At 39.7% G+C, this 16,635-nt stretch overlaps 1 protein-coding gene across 1 annotated transcript in view; it reads left to right on the top strand.

Moving 5' to 3' along the window:
* HACD2 (3-hydroxyacyl-CoA dehydratase 2) overlaps positions 1 to 16,635 on the top strand; it is a 150,744-nt gene that overhangs the window by 90,505 nt on the left and 43,604 nt on the right. The window contains exon 4 of the mRNA XM_007943917.2: positions 5,919 to 6,007. Within this exon, the coding sequence (XP_007942108.1) occupies positions 5,919 to 6,007 (89 nt within the window). The remainder of the gene's footprint in view (positions 1 to 5,918; positions 6,008 to 16,635) is intronic.

The following is a 16,635-nucleotide window of genomic DNA, read 5'->3' as shown; positions in this document are numbered from 1 at the left end:
GCCTGTATTGTCAGGGTCACTCAGTTCGCTGTCAGACCGCAGCTCCGTAGGTCTCCTTTTTTTGGTATTTTCACGCAAATTTTTCTGCTAGTTGGGGTTTAGTCCAATTCTGCATCCTTTCCTTCAAGGCTCAGGGATCCAAGATTATCTTCTGTGTCTGTGTTAATTGTTTTCCCTTTTCTTTGTTGAAAAGGGTCTGTGCAATCCTTCTGCCTAGTCCACCATCTTGCCCCGCCTCCCTGTCATCCTCACTTTTAAGGAGCATTCTGGCTATACTTCTTCCAAGATGGATTAATATAGGTGTGCCTTAATATTAGAACTGATCTTTCACAATGTAGAACAAAATCCCAAAACATAAAAAGGATCAGGATTACTGGTAGGATAAAAGCTGGTGAAACCCCTGAGACAATGGCCCCAAGTCACCCTTTGGGCCTGGAATTGGATTCACTCCCATGGCTCAGCTCTCAGCCAAACAGTAGACAGTCTTATGACCTAAACAACTATACCAGGGAGAGGCACTCCTTAGAACAGACAACCATAGGAATCAGAAGGGCAGCATTTACACAGGGGCAAGATGGACAGGAAGAATGCATAGGTAAGAAGGACACAGGGAACAAGTACTCACAGGGAGGAGCAGGAGGAGAGCTGTTCCATTGTGGGGATTGTAATCGGTGTCATGAAACAAAATGAATGTGAGCTGTTGAATGTAAAACAAATCTGCTTTGTAAAATTGCATCAAAACCACAATAAAATGTTTTAAAAAGTAATTTTTCCTAAAAATATCAGAAAAAATTATTGTTTCGTGAAAATCAATATTCTGTGTATATAGTGGAATTGCTTGTGTACAGGTAAATTGAATTGAAAAGCTGGCATATAAAGCAAAAATAGCTTTTAGTTAAAAATTTCCTTGAAAAAACACCTTAGCTTGTTCATATAATACAATTCAATATTAACTCTCATGCCATGAGAGTTTGGTGTTGGAACATTTCCCTCTTTTTTCATTTGAATGTCAAGTGAAATAGTTGGCTGCTCTTAGGGCCATGTTGTATGAAAATACTATTGTCTTTGGACTGTAGAATCACAGTCAGCATGGTGAAAGGCCAGAGGACTTGAGACCACCACTCAGTCACTCACTCAGTGCACACATTTGCATGGTGAAATGCTGGATAGAGCTGGCCACACTAAGTTATTTTTCTTACTTTGGCTGAGTTTATGCAATTGAGTTTGAGTAAGTTGATTACTACTAATAGGATATCAGTGGATGGGACCCGTGCACATCTTTGGAGAGGGGTATACATGCCCCAGTTTGAGAAGCACTTGAACTTTTGTCACTTTCAAAGGTATAAGATTGAATTCTAACTGCACATTTCTTCCTAGTGTTAGGTAAATGAAGAATCCTTGTACTTGGTTTCTTGTATTTCTCTCTTAATATCCATTTTAATTTCATAAAAATGACCATGAATGTACCTAGTAACATTGTCCTTTTAGGACAAAGAACATTTAAGGCCCTTTTAAAGGTTAGTGCATATTTCAGAAATACCAACCTCATAAAAGTACATATTTACAGAGCTTATCATATAAATACCATAATTTTGCTATTGATTTGAGTCTTAAAAATTTTTTTTTTTTTTTCGTTAGAGCTCAATAACTTAAGTGTCATCATGTGAAATATATTGAAAATTGCAGTGCTTTCTGGGGGTGGGTAGGGCCTTCAGCCCCAAGAGGCATGGCTAGATTTCTATGTTCTGGGGTAAAAAGGAAAAGAAATTGGCCTTCTGTCAGTCCTTGTCTTTTTTAAAAAAAAAGAAGCCAGTCATTTTCTTTGAATCCCATAGTGCTAGAATCTGCCCTATATCCTGTCTACCTGTCTCTCCATTTTGGCTAAAAATATTTTCTTTCCCCCCCCCCCGAGATTAGTTTGTTCAGGTGTACTTTGTTTTATTGCAATTTGCTTTATTGTGTTTCACAGATGACTGTATTTGTTTGTTTGTTTGTTTTGTTTTTTTACAAATTGAAGGTTTGTGGCAACCCTACATTGAGCAAGTCTGTCGGTACCATTTCTTCAACAGCATGTGTTCACCTCCTGTCTCTGTCTCACATTTGGTAAATCTCATACTATTTCAGACTTTTTCATAATAATGTTGCACTTAATAGACTGTATTATAGTGTAAACATAATTTTATATATACTGGGAAACAAAAAAAAATAGTGTGACTCACTTTATTGCAGTGGTCTGGAACCAAACCTGCAGTATCTCCAAGGTATGCCTGTATTCCTAAGAAAGAGTATTTAAGAAAAACTTCTTAAGGATTAGAATTGGCTCAGTTTCAGAATTTTCTTTTTGCTGGTACCAAATGTTCAATCTCTTTCTAAGAATAATGATTTTATTAATTTTGAAAATTTAACTCATGTTCTTTTTAAGGAGTTCAAATAATGTGAAAAAATACAAAGAGTGAAGTTTAAAAAGCAGTCCAAATCCCATCTATAGAATTAATCTTTATTGACTAGGTAAACATCATTTCAGAGAGCATTCCCTTCACATATATATTAATACAAGGAAGAAAAGGTAAGATGGTGGAAGAATAGAGATAGCTAGCTCGTATTTTATATGATATTTTTAATTAAAAACATTGAATTTATAAAAAACAAACATTAAAATTTAAACATTTTTTTCACTACAAGAAATACATTATTTGTTAAAAGATCCCTCTAAGTTCAAAAAAAAGATGAAAAAATACAGATTGGAGTTAGGTTTATCTGTATTTCAATTTTAGGCAATGTCTCTTCATCCTATAAAAGATGAAGAGATGAGTATTGTCGTGCTTTCCTTTCATTTCTTCTTCCTTGACTCCTATTTTATAAACATTTACATCATGTTCTATAACCATAATTTAGAAAAATCAAAACCACTGCCATCGAGTTGATGCTGATTCATAGCGACCCTGGTAGGGTTGCCAAGGCTATACATCTTTATTGGAAGTAGATTGCCCGATCTTCCTCCTGCAGAGCAGCTGGTGGGTTTGAACTGCTGACCTTCTGGTTAGCAGCTAAATACCTTACTCACTGCACCACCACAGCTCGCTCATAACCATAATTACCATAATGTTAAATTTAGTGCCGTATATCAGTGGTTCAGTGCCTTTTGTGAACCCTTGTGAACGCTCTTTTGTTTGGGTGAATTTTTGACAGCACATAGTGTTCCTCAAGGTTACATAGGCATTTGTGCCGAGTTCTTCCGTATTTAGTGATGTCTACATTTTGCCATTATATTAGAATGACACTTTGGCCGGGTATAATATTCTTGAACATTCTTTCCTTCAAACATCTGTAATGTTGCTTCCTTGTCTTCTGACATTGGATATTGCTGTGGGAAAGTCTGAACCAGGCTGATTTTCTTTCCACCTTGTATGTAAGTTGCTTTTTATGTCTGGATCCCTGAAGTATTATTTTTGTAACCAAGAATTTTCTTTGTTTTAGTCATACAATATCAGTTGTTGTTTCTTGACACACCATGTATTCTTTCAATGTGGAGATCTAGTTCTTTTATTTCAGGGAAATTTCTTAGATTATACCCTTAAAAGCCTTTTCTGTTCCATACATTGGGTTCTCTACTAGGGGAAAGGAGTCCTGGTGGTGGAGTGATTAAAGCATTGGGCTGCTAACCAAAAAGTTGGTGTTTCTAACCCACCAGCTGCTCCATGAGAGAAAAATGAGGCAGTCTACTTCTATAAAGATTTACAACCTTAGAAACCCTGTGGGATAGTTCTACTCTGTCCTATAGAGCCACTAGGAATCAGAATTTACTTGATGGCAATGGATTTTTATGTGGCCTTCTGTTGTCTATCTGGATTGAATTCAAGGGTAGATTTTGAGCTCCTGATAAAAAAGGACTGCATGGCCTTCAGATGATCTTCCTTACAAAAGGGTCTCTTCCTCCCACTGGCCCTTTGATGGGTCCAGTAGAGCAGGCTTTTGAATTGTGCTATTAGGTGGAGACCTGAACTACTGTTCGCTGTGTGACAGGTTGAAATAGATGATATGCTGTAGCAGGCAAGTGAGCAGCTGTTATGAATGACATCATTTGGGGGAAATTAAGATGCCTAACTAGGCAGTTCTCCTGGAGGGGGCCTGCAGGAATACCTGAAGGCAAGGCCAGAAACATCTCTGCAGTCATCATCAAAAAAGAAAACATTAATCAGCTGCTTGTTAATTTGGGTTTAAATTATTAGATCCAAATTTACTACTCAGGAGTATGTTAAATCAGGCATTCCTAAGTATTGCTGGTAGAGGTGTAAACTGATAACAGACTTTTTTAAGACTCAGTGCTATTTTGTTTGTTATTTTCATTGCTGTTCACTTCTTTTTTTGTGTGTGGTAGATATATGTAAAAAAAAAATGCCATTTCAACTGTCTTCTTGTGTATGATTTAGTTCATCCTGTTGTTTAAACATCATCCTTATCCTGTCCCAGTTTTTTCCATCACCCTTAACAGAAGCTCAGTGTCTAAGCATTGAATCTTCCTGTCCCCCTCCCTCTCCCTGCCCCTGGGAACTACTGATAAACTTTGTTCCCATGTACTTGTCTACTCTACATATTTTGTGTAAGTGGTCTGGTGGTTACATTTGTGTGTCAACTTGGCTGGGCCTGGTTGAGTGGCTGGGCAGCTGGTGGTAGTTATTCCCCATGATGAGACTGGCAATCAGCTTCATGGTGGGACCTACCATAAGCAGCTGACTAGCTGCTTTAGGGATGTGATCTGCTTCCTGTATATAAGAAACAGCTTTGGGAATGGTCTCTAGATTATGGCATACTTGAACCTTGCATGTGACCATGTCATTGTTTAGCAGCCTGCCATACTCTGCCGACCTGGGGACTTTGAATGGACTTGAATTAATGGCTTGCCATGTGGTTTGGTAACATCGGGACTGTGCCATTTTATTTGTCGACCTTGGGCTTGTTAGCCTCTGCAGCCAGTAGCTGCCTGAGTGAAGAGATCCCTCTAAGTTCAGTGGGCCGGAATTAAGAGACAGAGTGGAAGCCCAAGGTTGAGGGGCTTTCACTCAGCCCCTAGAGCTTGGCACTTTGAACTCGGACTTCTAGCCTCCCGAACTGTAAGAGAATAAACTTCTGTTTGTTAAAGCCATCCCATTTGTGGTATATTCCTGTCAGAGTAGCACTGGGTAACCAGAACAAGTGGGATCATATAGTACTTGTCCTTTTATGACTGAGTGACTTCACTTGGCATAATGTTTTCTAGGTTATTGAAACAGACGTCCAAGCCTATCTTCCATGGTACTGGGTGCTGTGTGGGTTCGAACTGACAACCTTTGGGTTAGTTGTTGTGTACAATTGAGTTGATTCAGATTCATAGTGACTCCATGTAACCCGTAGGGTTTCCTAGGCTATAATCTTTACTTGAGCAGATCCCCAGTCTTTTCTTCTGTGGAATGGCTGGTGGCATGGTCCAAGTCCCCCAGGTAAAAGATGCTTTTATCAGACAAGACATTCTAAGGGCTTAGAAGTCACCTCCCAGGAACCAAGGGCAAAAGCCAGACCTCTCTTGTGGCGAGGTTAATTCTTTACTACACATAAACCTATAATGTAAAATCAACTTTCAATGTCTTATTTCAAAGGTTAAATGATGGTTTTGTTTTCTCTATCTGTATGATAAATTATGAAAAACACTGTAGTTGTTCAGCAGTTTGGTTTGTTGTTGCCATTAATTACAGTATTGTTTCTGGAGGAAAAAGTGTTTTTAACCTTGACTTTTAACAAGTTAGTCTGTATAATGGGATGAATAGTTTCAGGATGGTTTTGACTTTAAATATTTAAATTTGGATGCTTTAGACAATTTATTATGTGTTATAAACTTAGTACTGTACAATAAATTTATTTACCCTTCCTAAAATATCTTTCAGGAATTGTGCCATCTTCTGTCGTCCTGACTTCTTTCCAGGTGATGTCAAGGGTTTTTCTAATATGGGCAGTAACACATAGTGTCAAAGAGGTAAGTTTATAAAATAAAATAATAGCAGCACTAGCAAACATTAATCAGCTTTACTTTTTCACATGTGTGTATAGCTGAAGACGAAACTTGGGATCATATTAATATTACCCAGATAAAGTTCACATTCACCGTATGAATTAATAGTGGGAGACATGCCCCAAATATGCAGCATTGTGAAAGACTGATGATAAAGCCTTGCAATCTTAGTTCACATGAAGGTTTGGATGGTATAGATGTGGTCTGCAATTCAATTATATTTTTTTGGTGTATATCTTCTTTGTGTCCAGAACACTAGGGCGGTGGGGGGGGTGGCACACACTGATTTATCCCCAGAGCAGTCTGATCTTTATGGGACAAACAAATTTGTTTCCACTCAACGCATCAGGGCTAATGGAATTACCAAATGTGCTAAGTCAGTGGTCCTGGGAGATGACTAATCTGCTAGGGCCTAGCATGTTAGTTACCCTGGCAGGTCCAGGGGTAGTCATTGCAAGAACAGGGGTGAAACCCACCATTACCTTCATTGTTGGATTACGCAGGAAGCAAGGTAAGCATGGCTTACTTATGCTTACTTACTAATCTGTAATGAACAGTTTCACATTTTTTTTAACCACATCAGAGATTCTGCTTTTAGATATGACTGACATCTGTCTCTCTCTTAAGCCCACAGCACCTTGCTATAGAATCAAAGCCTCTTTTCACATTTTCAATCTCTGACAGGGATGAAGTACCCAATAAGCAAGGTTCACTACAGATTAGGAAGTAAGCACAAGTAAGCCCATGCTTACATTGCTTGCTGAGTACTCCTCCCCCTAATTACTATGAATCTTCTGCAACTGAGCTTTCATTTTCTGGTGTGTGCGTTAGTTTTCGATCCCAGTATGTTTTTGCTTTTTCACAGTCAGTCATTTGCTAATGTCACCCTGAGGTAAATAATTGTAGCCACAGGGGTATGCATTTTTCAGTTTTCTAGTCCCAGTGACCTACCACCAGAATTACTGGATTCTTTGGGGGCTCGGGAAATGTGCTTGTCCATTAGCATTATTTTGGTATTTTCTTTGTCCTCTATTCTTCTAAAATGTTGCCAAAACATTTTGTTATTTAGGATTTACTCTGACAGTTTCATTTGTTTCTCAAGTAATGAGTTTTTAAAACCTTTTTATTGACATGTAACGTACATATAGAAAAATGTACATAGCTAATGAGTTTTTTACCAAAGTTGACTAAGCTAAGTTTATTTTTGTTGTAGTTAGGTGGAATTTGTAGATCCTTAGGCTTTTTTTATTTTTTTTTAAGCTTTCTCACCTCTTAAAGTCTTTAAGTCTAAACTTTATATGCAGGAAAAATGTAAAAAAAAATGATGTATTTTTGTCTTTAGAATTATTACATTTCTTTAAAAAAAAAAAAAAAAGGTACAAGGAAAAATCCACAAATCCATCCTAATGTAGCATGTTGGCCTTTATTTTCAAATTGAATTATTTATGGAGTTAGCAAAGTTAGTTAATTTATGATGCCATGTCACCTCCTTAAGCATTCAGAAGTCCTTTTTACCAATTATTTTTAACCTATATGTCTTCCTCCCGTATTTTTGTATATATACATTATTTATTTCCTTTTGATTTTAACCAGCAACTCAAAGTTCTATCTCCAAGTAGTCTCAAGTGACCTAAAACTTTTTAATAGTAACTCATTTATATTCCTAAATAGGTAATTATGTATTTTCAATAATTAAGTCCTATGTAGTTGAAGACAAAGTATTTTGTTATCAAAGTATTTGTTATCTAATAAAGTAGCTGATAAAAAAAAGAAGAAGAAGAAGAAGACAAGTCAAAATGTATGTCCTGTGTCCTATAGGGTCCCTTTTGCTGATAAGGATCAGATAGTAATTGTCTGGGCACCTCTGCTTCTATTTCTCTCTGCTGCTTAAGTGGCCATTCCTCAGCTTATTACCACTTCTGCCAAAGCAGGTAGACAGGTAAATAAAAAATGCTTAAAATCTAAATAAAGTAATTTTACTCTCCAAATTGCTGTTAGCAACACTTGCCAGTATTTCCTGAGCAGATCATTAAGGCTGGTTGGCTAAAACAGCTATTAAATGTCTCTGTGGATTATAGGACCTGGCCAGCCCTCAATAACCACACTGCCTGGCAGATGTGTAGACTTGACATTTAACAGATGGGCTTCACAAATAGTATCCTGTTTGAGCTTTGGGATACTTTAAGATATATACTCATTACATTTGCATATTCAAAATTGTTTCTCTGCAATCCAGTGGATCCAGTTTCTGCTAACATTAACATCATTTTCTTTATAAGTTAGTACGTTAAATTTTTATTATCTTCTGTCACCTCCTTGATCTTCTTCTTTTCATATGTTGTGTTATGTACCCTATTAGTTCATGTTCTCTTTTCTCACATAAATAGGGTCACAATTCTTTTCTCCTTATTCTCCTTTGCTTTGAACAGAAGTCATCAGTGATGGTTTTGTTTATAGCAGTAGATTCCCTACCTGTCCAGCCCCAGGTCTTTGCCAGCTAAGTTGAAAACCCTGTTGGTGTGGCATTTCGGAGGCCAGTCTGCTGTCTGTCTCCTGTTGCTCAGCCCCTTCTTTAGCCAAATGCTATTTTTCCTGCTTCAGAGTTCCAAATTAGCTATAATTCAGTTTTTTCTGTACAACATGATGTGTGAATTGTCTACTAAACTTCTGTTTTCTGAAGGATTTTAAAAGTGTCTTTATTTTCCTTATATTCAACTCTGTTTACTTTAATGGTGGGAACTATATAACTAATGAATAAAGAAATTGACCTCAGAAATTCATTTTCTTAAAGCAGTGTACAACTTCTTTTCATACTACTGTACTTTCATTTGTTTCTTCGTGCATCAGTTTCCTCTCTAGACTGGATAACAATAATTCTTCATTTCCCAGCTATATGCTTAGATTTGGACTCTTGCTCCCCCTCTAGTGCTGTTCATATTTTCTCTGCTTAGCTCCTTATTTTTGGATAATTGTACGTGATGGACAAAGAGATAGGCTTTTTGTGACTACACTCTACCTTTTTCAGAGTTCAAGTATATTTACTTTTAAGAGACTCCATTTAAAAAAAAAAAAAAAAAAACCTCACTGCCATCAAGTCAATTTTGACTTATAGTGACCCCTCCTTGGGTTTCCAAGATGGTATCTCTACAGAGGTAGATTGCTCAATCTTCCTCTGAGGAATGGCTGACATAGTCAAATGCCTTACGCACTGTGCCACCAGACCTCCCAAGAGACCCTATAGGACACAGGACACACATTTTGACTTGTCTTTTTAATTCTTCCCCAAGGAAGTTAGTCACATAAATGTTATCATGTACTTTGTGGAACTAAAAGATGACCAGATGTTTTTCTTTTATCATGCAAGGATCCACTCAGCAGCTTGTCTGACACCTTTATTGGTGGGATATTAAAGAAAAATTGTGGTCTGTAGCTTTAAAAACCTCTTCTTGACCTAATATAGCCAATAAACTTCCTACCTTTTTTTTTTCAAAGAGACGATATATATGAGCAAAGAAAAGCTACTGACAGAAATGATGGGAGAGGAGCATAGGGAATATAGGAAAGAATCAGTAATTCTGACTTCTTGTTGTTGTTAGGTGCCGTTGAGTTGTCTCTACTCATAGAGACCTTATGTACAACAGAATGAAACACTGCCTAGTCCTGTGCCAGCCTCACGATCTCTGTTATACTTGAGCCCATCATTGTAGCCGCTATGTCAGTCCATCTTGTTGAGGGCCTTCCCCTTTTTCGTTGACTCTCCACTTTAGCAAGCATGATATCCTTCTCCAGAGAATGGTCTCTTCTGACAACATGGCCAGAGTAGGTGAGATGAAGACTGGCTATTCTTGCTTCCAAGGAATATTCTGGCTCCATTTCTTCCAGGACAGATTTGTTAGTTTTTTTGGCACTCCATGGTACTTTCAGTATTCTTTGCCAACACCACAACTCAAAAGCATCAACTCTTCTTCGGTCTTCCTTATTCATTGTCCAGCTCTCACATGCATATGAGGCTATTGAAAATACCATGGCTTGGGTTCGGCGCAGCTTAGTCTTCAAGGAGACATCTTTGCTCTTCAGCACTTGAGAGAGGTCTTTTGCAGCAGATTTGCCCAATGCAATACGTTGTCTGATGTCTTGACTGCTGCTTCCATTGGTGTGAATTGTGGAACCAAGTAATATGAAGTCTTTGACAACTTCAGTCTTTTCTCCATTTATCGTGATGCTGGTTATTGGCCTAGTTGTGAGGATTTTTGTTTCTTTATATTGAGGTGTAATCCATAGTGAAGACTGTAGTCTTTAATCTTCATCAGTAAGTGCTGCAAATCATCCTCACTTTCAGCAAGGAGAGTTGTGTTGTCTGCGTATTGCAGGTTGTTAATGAGCCTTCCTCCAATGCTGATGTCATGTTCTTCTTCATATAGTCCAGCTTCTCAGATTATTTGTTCAGCATATGGATTGAGTAAGTATGGTAAAAGGATACAACCTTGATACACTCCCTTCCTGATTTTAAACCATGCAGTGTTCTCTTGCTCTGTTCGAACAACAGCCTCCTGGTCTATGTACAGGTCCTCATGAGTACAATTAAGTGTTCTGGAATTCCCATTCTTCTCAATGTTATCCATAATTTGTTATGATCCACTACAAAAACGGTAAGGAGGCCACATGTTCTGATCTCCTCTGATCCCACAAGAGGAAGACAGAATCACCATCAATAAATAGCCCAAGGCCTGTTCCTGCGAGACCAGACATGCTGCCTCCCTCCAGCCCTTTCTCTAACTGCTCCTCCCAAAGCACCCATCACCTCTCTCCTAGGTTCGATAATTTGCTGCAGTGGCCACACAGAGCTCACAGATTATGGGGTTTATTAGGGAAGCACCACAGGCTACAATTCAAGTTCAGGAAAAATGCTCAGTCTGTCTCCCAGCCCACCGTCCCTCGGTCAAGAGTCTCTCACAGTCTCTTTCCCAGCAGTGCTGGTCCCTCAGTGTCTCACTCAGCAATGCGTGTCTCTTGTGTCTCTTTCCCAGCAACGCGTGTCTCAGGAGCCCATGTCTCTTTCAGCAGCACGTATTCCTCAACCAGCAGTCCGAGAGAGTTCTGCCTCTAGAAGGCCTCCTTTTGAGCCCAGCGGGGTGGTCAAACTAGCCAATCATAGCATCAGAACTCTAAGCACTTGAGAGAGTGGGCACCTCCCAGAACATTGTTTTGTGCCACTCCCAACAGAAATACTCCAGGTGGACAACTTCAGCAATCAGGAGCTCCTCGGTTGCTCATAGAAAATCCCACCTTGGAGTTTACAAAGACTTATGGGTAGAAAAGCCACACTAAGTAATTTACTACACCACATCCACACAAGCAAATCCTTTTGCATAGTCAATAAAACACAAGTAAATATCTTTCTAGTATTGTTTGCCTAGAGCCAAGATCCATCTGACAACAGCTCTGATATCTCTTGTTCCATGTCCTCTTCTGAATCCAGCTTGCATCTCTGGAAGGTCTCTGTCAATATGCTGCTGTAACTGTTTTTGAATTATCTTCAGTAAGATTTTACTTGAGTGTGATATTAATGATACTGTTTGATAATTTCCACATTCTGTGGGATCACCTTTCTTTGAAATGGGTACAAATATGGATCTCTTCCAGTCAATTGGCCAGGTAGCTGTCTTCCAAATCTCTTGGCATAGCTGAGTGAGTGCCTTCAGTGCAGCATCCATTTGTTGAAACATCTCAGTGGGTATTCCGTCAGTTCCAGGAGCCTTGTTTTTCACCACTTCCTTCAGTGCAGCTTTGACTTCTTCCTTCAGTGCCCTTCCTTCAGTGTCATTGGTTCTTGATCTTATGGCACCTCCTAAAATGGATGAAGATTGACGAGCTCTTTTTGGTAGAGTGACTCTGTATTCCTTCCATCTTCTTTTGATGTTTCCTGCATCATTCAATATTTTGCCCATAGAATCTTTCAGTATTGCAACTCGAGGCTTAAGTTTTTTTCTCAGTTCTTTCAGCTTGAGAAATGCTGAGTGTGTTCTTCTCTTTTTTCTAGCTCCAGGCCTTTGCACATTTTGTTGTAATTGTTGACTTTGTCTTCTCAAGCTGCTTTTTGAAATTTTCTGTTCTGCTCTTTTATCTTGTCATTTCTTCTATTTGCTTTAGCTACTCTCTATTCAAGGGCAAGTTTCAGAATCTCTTCGACATCCATTTTGGTCTTTTCTTCCTTTTCTGTCTTTTTAATGAACTTTTGCTTTCTCATGGATGATCTTGATATCATCCCACAATTCCTCTGGTTTTTGGTCATTGGTTTTCAATGCATCAAATCTATTCTTTAGGTGGTCACTAAATTCAGGAGGGATATAATCAAGGTCATATTTTGGCTCTCATGGACTTCTTTTAATTGTCTTCTGCTTCAGCTTGAACTTGAATATGAGCAATTGATGGTCTGTTCCACAGTCAACTCCTAGCCTTATTTTGGCTGAAGGTATTAGCTTCTCCATCGCCTCTTGCCACAGATATAGTCAGTCTGATTCCTGTGTACTCCATCTGGCAAAGTCCACATGTATAGCTGCCATTTGTATTGTTGAAAATGACTATTTGCAATGAATAAGTTGTTGGTCTTGCAAAATTCTGTCATGCGATCTCCAGCGTTATTTCTGTCACAAAGGCCGTATTTTCCAATGACTGGTGATTCTTCTTTGTTTCCAACTTTTGCATTCCAATCACAAGTGATAATTAGCACATCTTGATTGCATGATGGGTCAATTTCAGACTGCAGAAGTTGGTAAAAATCTTCAATTTCCTCATCTTTGGCTTTAGTGGTTGATGTGTAAATTTGAATAACAGTAGCATTAACTGGCCTTCCTTGTAGGTGTATGGATATTATGCTGTGATTGACAGCATTGTACTTCAGGATAGATCTTGATACATTCTTTGTGATGATGAATGCCATGCCATTCCTTTTCAATTTGTCATTCCTGGTATGGTAAATCATGTGATTGTCTGATTCAAAAGAGCCAAGACCAGTCCATTTTAGCTCACTAATGCCTAGAATATCAATCTTTATGCATTCCATTTCATTTTTGACAGCTTCCAACTTTCCTAGCTTTATACTCTGTACATTCTGTGTTCCTATTATTAATGGATATTTGCAGCTGTTTCTTCTCATCTTGAGATGTGCCACATCAACTGACGGAGATCCCGAAAGCTTTACTCTCTCCATATCATTAAAGTCAGCTCTACTTTGATAAGGCAGCTCTTCCCCAGTGGTATTTTGAGTATCTTCCAACATAAGGGGCTCATCTTCCAGCATTACATTGGACAGTGTTTCAGGGCTATTCATTATGTTTTCCAGTAACATATCAAGCAGTGTTTCACTGCTATTCATAAGGTATTCCCTGGCCAATTCCAGCTCCAGGTATTTGCACATTTCGTTATAATAATTGAGTTTGTCTTCTCAAGCTGCTCTTTGAAATTTTCTGTTCTGCTCTTTTATCTTGTTATTTCTTCCATTTGCTTTAGCTACTCTCCGTTCAAGGGCAAATTTCAGAGTCTCTTCCAACATCCATAGAACTTATGAGACTAATGAAAATACCTTACTACTCAAAAAGTTTTCACTAGCCAACCCCTTGAGAAGTGGATGGCCTCGTCCTTCTGAGTCTTAGTCTGGAAGCTACAATGAACCCTGTCCACCATGGGTCACCCTGCTGGCATTTGAAACACCAGTGACATAGCCTCCAGCCTCACAGCAACGTGCAAGCCACCACTGTATGACAAACTGACAGACAAGTTTGCCTCCTTTAACTGTTCCAAACCACTCTGCTCACTTCCCAGCCTCCCCCAGCCATTCCAACACCTGCCTGCCCTGTGCATCTGGCTCACTTCCTGGCCTGGACACTCCAATCACCCACCTTCCTTGCATGCCCGGCTCACTTACCCAGCCTGCCCCAGGCACTCCAAACACCCACCTTGCCTGCACACTTGGCTCACTTACCCGGCCTGCCCTGGGTGCTCCAAACCTGACTTACCTGTCTTATTTCCCCACGTGTCTCCCAGATCTAAACTGGCTCCTTTCCCATAATTGGCTGGGCTAGCCCCTGCTGCTGCTGCCACCTCTTATGTCTAAGGGCATTTATTAGCTCCCTTTAGTGCCTAAGGAGCTCTGGTGGCATAGTGCCTAAGGCACTTGACTGCTAACTAGAAGGCTAGCGGTTCAAACCCACCAGCCACTTCTTGAAGGGAAGTTTGGGCAATCTAATTCTGTAGTGATACTGCCTCGGAAAGCCAAGGAGGGGTCGCTATGTGTAGGATCCAACTTGACAGCAATGAGAAGAATGAAAAGTGCCTAGGGCATTTGACTGCTAACCAGAAGGCTGGTGGTTCAAACCCACCAGCCACTCCTTGGAAGGAAGATTGGGCAATCTACTTCCGTAGAGATATCACCTTGGAAACCCTAGGAGGGGTCATGTGAGTTGGGATTAGCTTGACAGCAGTGAGTTATCCTCCATTTGGGTCACAGTAGACACCCAAATGACAAGATTGGCACTTTTCAAAATGAAATTCACTGGGAAATGCCACCTCTCCTCTGTGTTCGAAATCAGATGAGTTCGTAGATTATATATTCTTCCCTAACGAAAATTAGCTAAGCCTGGCCCCAGATTTCCTGGGCACACAAACAGGCCATTGCTCCTTTTTCCTTGTTCAGCCTTCTCCGAAGAAGCCAACCCTAAATCCTCTCCTAAGTTCTTATGTAAGATCACTGTGCTAATAAAACAGAATTCCTAGGTCACTTCCATGGGGAACAGTTGAGGAAGAACTTCCTAGCCTCTCATGGCTTTAACCCAAATGTAGTGACCTCTGCACTTTACTAGTGTAATTTCCATAAAATGGAACTGTACGTGGGAGGACTAAGCCTTCTCTTCTTGTCTTTTGCCACCATTCATAAAAGAGATATTTTCCCACATTCCTCTGAAATGTTCTGTCAGTTCTCCTTATTTCACCAGCAGCTATTTCCTACCTCTGTCTGGTATGCAACTGTGCTTTGTGGTACTTACTCTGCCATTCTTGACAACTTTTCAGCAAGATGCTTACAAAAATCTTATAATTAGTATTTAAGAAAGTTAGTGCCCTCCAATTTCTTATAATTGTACTGGTTCTTGTTTGTTTTTTTGTAGTTTATAGAGAGCTTTATTTAAATGTATTATCATTTACTCTTGACCACTGTTGCTTGCAGTAGGTTGTAGCTTCTTCCATTTAGAATTGAGAAGGTGGAAACTAGAGAGATAAAGTAATTGTCACGCACCCAACAGACAGCAGAATTGGAAATGGAGTTCTGAATCCAAAATCTTTCTACTGTATCAGAGCTCCTTCTTCTCACCCTTTAAAAATGTGATTTTGTTATGCTGAGCATGCCTTCTCCCACATGGAGTTAAAATCCCCCAGCTCAGACTTTTCCTCTTCAACAGTTCTATCATCTCACACATGTTGTTGTTGTTAGGTGCCATCAAGTTGGCTCTGACTCATAGAGACCCCATGTACAACAGAACAAAACACTGCCCGGTTGTGCGCCATCCTTACGATCCTTGTTATACCTGAGCCCATCATTCATTGCAGCCGCCACGTCAATCCATCTCGTTGAGGATCTTTCCCTTTTTTGCTGACCCTCCGCTTTACCCAGTGTTAATGTCCTTCTCCAGGGAATGATCCCTTCTGACAACCTGACCAAAATAGATGAGACAAAGTCTGGCCATTCTCGCTTCCAAGGAGCATTCCGGCTGTACTTCTTCCAAGACAGACTTGTTTGTTCTTGTGGCAGTCCATGGTCCTTTCAGTATTCTTCACCAACACCACAACTCAAAAGCATCAACTCTTCTTCAGTCTTCCTTATTCATTGTCCGGCTTTCACATGCATATGAGGCTATTGAAAATGCCTTACTATTCAAAAGGTTTTCACTGGCCAACCCCTTGAGAAGTGGATGGCCCACTCCTTTTTCTGAGTCTGTGTTAGTCTGGAAGCCCCACTGAACCCTGTCCACCATGAGTGACCCTGCTGGCATTTAAAATACTGGTGGCATAGCCTCCAGCCTCACAGCAACATGCAAGCTACCACAGTATGACAAACTTGACAGATGAGTGGTGGCATGTCACACATATATGACATATAATATCTCCTGACAAGTCATTTATATATCAAATAAATATATACATTGTGGGCCCTGGTGTTTGTAACACTTTGCCCATTTGCTTCTGTTTTTCACTGGTCGCCTAGCTCTGTGATGAATCCCTCCAATTAACTGGCCTTTCCTCTTGAATGTTCCAAGATTGTTTTTCAAATTGTATTCTGGACTATTTGGACCAGACTTATCCAGAGAGCTTATTGAAAATGCATATTCCAAGTCCCACCTACCTGATACAAAATCTCTGGGAGTGAGACCAGAGAATCTTCATTTTTATTAAGTTCCTCAGATAATTTTACGAATTTCTAGGTCTCAGTTGAGAACTGCTCTAAGATATCTGTGATAGTTGAAGATGTGTCAACTTGGCTGGACTTCACTTGTGAGTGGTGGTTCCCATGATGGATCACATGACTGCGTCCTAAGCGGCCG

Source organism: Orycteropus afer, unplaced genomic scaffold (genome assembly GCF_000298275.1).
Source record: "Orycteropus afer afer isolate SDZICR_OR568_19922 unplaced genomic scaffold, OryAfe1.0 scaffold00114, whole genome shotgun sequence".
NCBI classification, from domain to species: domain Eukaryota; kingdom Metazoa; phylum Chordata; class Mammalia; order Tubulidentata; family Orycteropodidae; genus Orycteropus; species Orycteropus afer.
The sequence above is the reverse complement of the archived record's forward strand: the minus strand, read 5'-3'. Positions and strand labels throughout refer to the sequence as shown.